General features: G+C 44.1%; 1 protein-coding gene across 1 annotated transcript in view; it reads right to left on the bottom strand.

The window, feature by feature from the left end:
• Positions 1–536: 536 nt before the first annotated feature.
• The window catches only part of LOC119428162 (serine/threonine-protein phosphatase 6 regulatory subunit 2), a gene marked incomplete in the record, with an annotated part of 50,644 nt that continues 45,203 nt past the window's right edge, over positions 537–5,977 (bottom strand). The window contains 2 exon segments of the mRNA XM_037695806.1: positions 537–1,589; positions 4,874–4,963. Coding sequence (XP_037551734.1) covers positions 1,541–1,589; positions 4,874–4,963 — 139 coding nt within the window.

Raw genomic sequence — 5,977 nt, 5'->3', positions numbered from 1 at the left:
GTGGACCAGAACACCAGAGGACATGTGGACCAGAACACCAGAGGACACGTGGACCAGAACACCAGAGGACATGTGCAGAAGTATCAGTGAAGCAGAAAACACCTGTTGACAGTGATTACTACAAAACTTCAGGAATATTTCATGAAACTTGTCATTTTTTAAACATTTCAGGTTTTTTACTATAAACAAGGTGTAAAAACAAAAAACTGATGAGTTATAGAAATAAAACACAAGTCTTTAAACTTCACCAAATCACCAGCGTGTTGTTCAGCAGATTGTTTTTGTATTTGGTGTTTAGTTGATGTTCTTCTTAGTTCATACCTTACATCTTATGACTGTTCTTCTTTACAATTTATACTTTTGTTGGATGTAACTGGGACCCAGTTACATCCAACAAATGTAACTGGGACCCAGTTACATCCACTGGGACCCCTGTGTACAATTTCGTTCCACAAATAAAGACCTTTGACCTTAACTTTGTTCACAGAGAAAAAAAATGCCGAGACAAAAATCAGACAGGCAAAGGAAAGCTTTGGTAAAAATGTGGTAAACCAGATGTTTTGTTTAATTTCACCCTCTTCAGAAACAATGATCACAGAACCTGATTGGCTTTAAATGATTGACGCGACACCAGAGGCCCGGAGCTCTGCAGACTTCCTGCTCACACAAACCCAAGCTTCAAACCAACGTGGGGGAGCTCTGACTGTGACTAAGTGCTTGGCAGAAAGAAAAGGAACAGGCAACAAATAATCTTAACATTGCTTGTAAAACGTAGATAATATTTGTATATAGGTAGATAATGTTTGGTTGCTTTAAGGGGAATAAGAACTTTACAATCAGAAGGTCTCAGCTCACGAGCTAGGTCAACAGAACCTGATGTACATGCAAGGAAAAAGAATCGGAAACTTCAGCTCGAGATTACACCCAAAATTTGTTTGCCCCAAAAAGTACACCGGACTGATTCTTTACAAAAAGAGAGAAAAATAATTAAATAAAAGGGCTGAATGAAATTATTGCACATGAGCAAAAGACAGTAATACTATTAAGAGCTGTGTTCGCCTCCTGAACGGACCCTGGAAACGTTCGCAGCCGGCGGAGGAGTTTCCCAACGAGCAGCTGAAGAAGTAAAAAGGAGACGTGAGAGATGAACGTTGTGCTGAAACAGCTGCTTCTGGAAGCTGGAAGGAGAAAAACGATGCTGGGGTACTTCCTGTTGAGCCTGTGCTATCCATCCGGGGGCGATCATGTAAAACCCCTCTGAGTGTAGGAAAAGATTAAAAAATAGATAACAGATGGTGTGTCGTTTCAAACATGGCTGCTACATTAAAACTGCACGTCGTTCTGTGCAACATCTGGGGGAAAAGCTTTAGAGATTATTTGAACTCTTGTTTGCTTGTTTGTTTTTTCATGTTCTGCCGCCTTGTTATTGGTGGTGACTGGCAGTGTCCGGGTCCAATAACGTGGCAAAGTGATTCAGTTAAAACACTGCTGGGAGGAGGCCGACGGCGTCGTCACTCGTGGGTTCTGGGTCCACTCGCCCTCACACGGGCCCGTTGACGGACACCTCCGGACTCCGTGGCGGCTCCTCCCTGTCAGGACAGAGCAGACAGTGAGCTACACAAGGCAACACTGCAGGTCTATCTACAGTGGCTTGGAAAAGGCCCATCTGGTGGGGTCCTTGCTCTTCATGATGCTCTTCTATCACTAATGTTCTGTAACAAACCCGGAGCGGTCCTGAGGCTGTCTCCTGTCTTCAGCTCCCGTTTTGAGTTTAAATCTTTTTACAGGTTTCTGTCGATCTGTCATGTTTCACAGTTTTAGTTGTTAAAATGTTGGAGGTTAAAAAACATCTGCTCAAGCTGAGTGCAGCTCAGTCTCTAAAATATCACCAAGTGTACATGAATTTTGAAAATAGTCGAGAATTAATTATTTGTGCAACAACTGAATAATAATAATAATCATAATAATTCAAAAGATGTTCAATACAAGAACAACTGGACTTTATTGGTAACGGAAGACGTTTTGCTCCTCATCCGAGGAGCTCTCTCGACTCAAAGAGCAGAGAGTGAGGGGTTCAGGTTATAAGGCTGAGTGACATGAGACACACACACATGAAGATTTGACAAGTCACACCAACACCTTAACCCCTACTGTCAAGGTGTCCATGCTCAATAATCCAGGTATACAATCCAACAGTTTTCAGTCAGGTCACCTGGACAGTTTCTTTTTTTGGTGCTGAAACATTTCACCTTCCATCCAGAAGGCTTCATCAGTCAAAGAAACACACAACACAAAACTGATTCTTCCCCCAACAGCTTACTCCAAAGTGGAACAAACCAGTTATGTTGTGTGTTTGACTGATGAAGCCTTCTGGATGGAAGGTGAAACGTTTCAGCACAAAATACAAGAAACTGTCCAGGTGACCTGACTGAAAACTGTTGGGTTTACTTGAACTACAACTACTATCCCTAATTTGTGGGTTTTCACTTATCGCAAGGGGGAGTAGAACCTAACACCCGTGATAAACCAGGGACTACTGTATACTTTGTGCGCTGGAACTGCTCTGTTTAAGATCTACTGCAACAGTAGCAGAAGTAAGGAGGACCTTCAAGATGATTAATCTTCACAAAGCAACTGGCCCAGACAACATCCTGGGGAGGGTGCTGAAGGACTGCGCCAACCAGATCTGTGAGGTGCTGGCCGACATCTTTAAATCCTCCCTCACCCTGGCAACAGTTCCCACCTGTCTGAAGACCACCACCATCATCCCAGTCCCAAAGAGCTCTACAGTGACTGGTCTGAATGACTATTGGCCAGTAGCCCTCACGCTGCTAGTCGCTAAATGCTTTGAAAAACTGGTCATGACCCACATCAAAACAACCATCAACATCAGTGAGGACCCTCACCAGTATGCATACAGCAAGAATCAATCTACAGAAGACACCATCTCCAGTGTGCTCCACACTGCTCTCACCCACCTGGAGCAGAAGGACTCCTGCGTCCATATGCTCTTTGTGGACTGTCTGCTTTCAACACCATGATCCCCAGACACTGATGGACAAACTGTCCACACTAGGACCAAGTCCCTCTCTTTGCAACTGGGTCCTGGATTTCTTAACCAACAGGCCACAGTCTGTGAGGATCCACAACTTCACCTCCTCCATCATAATCTTCAGCACTGGCTCTCCTCAGGGCTGTGTGCTGAGCCCCCTCCTGTTTACTCTGCTCACATATGATTGTGCAGCTACCCATCCAGGCTGTCACATTGTAAAGTTTGCAGATGATACAGCGGTGGTGGGATGCATCACAAACAATGATGAGTCCAGCTACAGGCAGGAGGTGGAACACCTGGAGAACTGGTTCAGGAAGAACAACCTTCATATCAATATGAAGACGACGAAGGAGATGATTGTGGACTTCATAAGGAACAAACACAACCACCCCCCCACCCCCCATGGTGGAAGTGGTCTCCAGCTACAAGTACTTGGGTGTACACCTGAATGACAACCTCAGCTGGAGCAACAACACCACCAGCCTGATGAAGAAAGCTCATCAGAGACTCTACTTCCTCAGACGGCTGAGATGAGCTGGTCTGGGAAGCTCAGTCCTCACCTCCTTCTACAGGTGTGCAGTGGAGAGCATCCTGTGCTCCAGCATCAACGTGTGGCATGGAGGCACTACGCTCCATTTCTTAAAGAGACATGTCCTCACATGATTTACACTTTGTGAATCTTAAGTTTGTAAAGTTGAATTTTCTTAAAAAAACGTTTCCGTGTGACATGAATTTAATTTTACGTTTGAATAGTCTGTTCAACAGTCATGACTTCGCTTTGCAAAAATACTGTTCAGCAGAAAACAGCGCCCAGAGGCACCACAATACAGCACAGCATTGACTTAAGGGAAATGTAGTCCTTTTCAGTGGTGATAACAGTACAGAGGAGGCTGAATGAAAGAAAACTACAAAATGGTGGCGCCTGTGCGAAATATTATTTTTTGTCATCAACTTTTTCAAAACCACCAGTACAGCAAGGGCAGCTGTGGCTCAGTGGTTAGAGCAGTCGTCCTCCAATGCAAAAGTTGGGGGTTCAAATCTGCCAGCAGACACATGCCGAAGTGTCCCTGAGCAAGACACTGAACCCCTCATAGCCTCTGATGTGTGTCCCATCAGTGTATGAATGTGATAAAGCACTGATTAGTCTCTTTAGAATGATTTGTTTAATTATCTTCGTAGAGATCTAGTATAGAGCTGTATGAATGGGTAATTGAGGACACAGATTGTAGTGTAAAGACTTTTGAGTATCTTGATCAGATAGAAAGGAGCTAAATAAGTACAGTCCATTTACTATAATATGTAAAATTCAGTGCCACATGAAGTGACTTGTCAATCAACTGAGGGGGTCCAATCAGGTTCCAGGGGTGCCACCCCAACCACCCCTCTGGCTCCGCCCCTGACTGGGTGACTGACAAGTGTCAATCATGGTGAGAGCAAAAAAGAAAAGTGGGAGTTGAAAGCTGCATTTTTCAGGAGAAATGGACGAGGATGCATCTTTTTATTAAAGTTAAGAGCAACCCCACCGTCCATTTCTTCATAATGAATTTAACAGAACTTCTGGGGACGTTTAGAGCCTTGGAAATCCTGTTGCAAACCAAACACAGTTGTACAGATCAGCTCTGGTCTGTAAATGGTAAATGGACTGTACTTGTATAGCACCTTTCTATCTTATTTCAAGATACTCAAAGCACTTTGGGGTTCAGTGTCTTGCCCAGGGACACTTTGACATGTGACTGCTGGTGGATTCAAACCCCCAACTCTCTTATTGGAGGACGACTGCTCCAACCACTCAGCCACAGCCGCCAAACCTTAAATACTCACTTTCTATCAGCCGGTGTGTTTACAGGCGAGTCCTCAGCTGCAGACGGATCAGACAGAGAGAGTCTCTCCAGAGGCACTGGACTCTCCTCACTGCAGGAAACAAGCAGCTAACCGTTAGCATTTATTACACATGTGGAGATAAACACAAAGTTTTGTTGATTGATTTATTTGCAACAGATATGACCAAAGAAGACCTGTACCGAGGAAGGGCTAAAGTGGATCGCTGCTCTTAGTGCAGTTTCTGTCATCTGTAAATGAAGTATGACTCAAAGCTGAGCTGGATGAGAGCGCAGACATTTGTCAAAGCTGAGAAGAACCAAGAACTCAGCCTTGATGGGTGCCAGTGTAAATAAATTATGAAAATAAGTTAAGACAGAAAATGTGAGAATGCCTCTCACCCCACCCCAACTTAGCAAATCTACCTCCTTTTGTAAATGTCTTTAAATAAAATGAGTGCACGGCGTGAAAACCTGAACATAAATTAGACCTGCACCGGCAAAATGAGTTATTTCCTAAATCTTCATCTTATAAGCTTCAAAATCATTCAAGTTTGTTGAAATTTGGAGATTTATCATCAAGTTAGATTTGTTTACAAGTTGGAAAACTTGTTGTCATTGGTCTGGAGTGATGTCATCTGGGTCCCCAACTTCACAATGATGTCAAACATATGAAGGGATTTCCTGGCACTACAGCCGCCGGCAGAGAAAAATGGCCAGTTTCAAAGGAAACTATGCAAGTTGTAAATCATAAAACAAAGTGTTATTGCTGAACACATATCTGTTAGAAAACTCCAATCTAAAGATGGTTTGGTTGGTTTTGACAACAATAATGCAGATTTTGCAGCATGTTGCACAGCAGCTTCAGCTCGTTCACTCATTCTGCAGCATGACTCATGATTTATTTAAGAGGCAGACAGACGTGTTCTCACTTCCTATCTAGAAGGCGCAGCACTACGGAAGTGGCAAAAATCGGGGGTGGGGAGTTGGAAGAGAAGCAGAGTGCGATGTTGGTATTGCGCTCTAGCTTAGCACTACATTAGTGCCAGCATTTGTCGGGGGGGGGGGGGGGGGGGGGGGGGTGACAGCAGAAGAGTGGGCGGTTGGT

The sequence above is a fragment of the Nematolebias whitei genome, chromosome 22 (genome assembly GCF_014905685.2).
Source record: "Nematolebias whitei isolate Nwh7 chromosome 22, NemWhi1, whole genome shotgun sequence".
Taxonomy (NCBI): Eukaryota; Metazoa; Chordata; class Actinopteri; order Cyprinodontiformes; family Rivulidae; genus Nematolebias; species Nematolebias whitei.
This window is presented reverse-complemented; position numbering and strand designations above follow the sequence as displayed.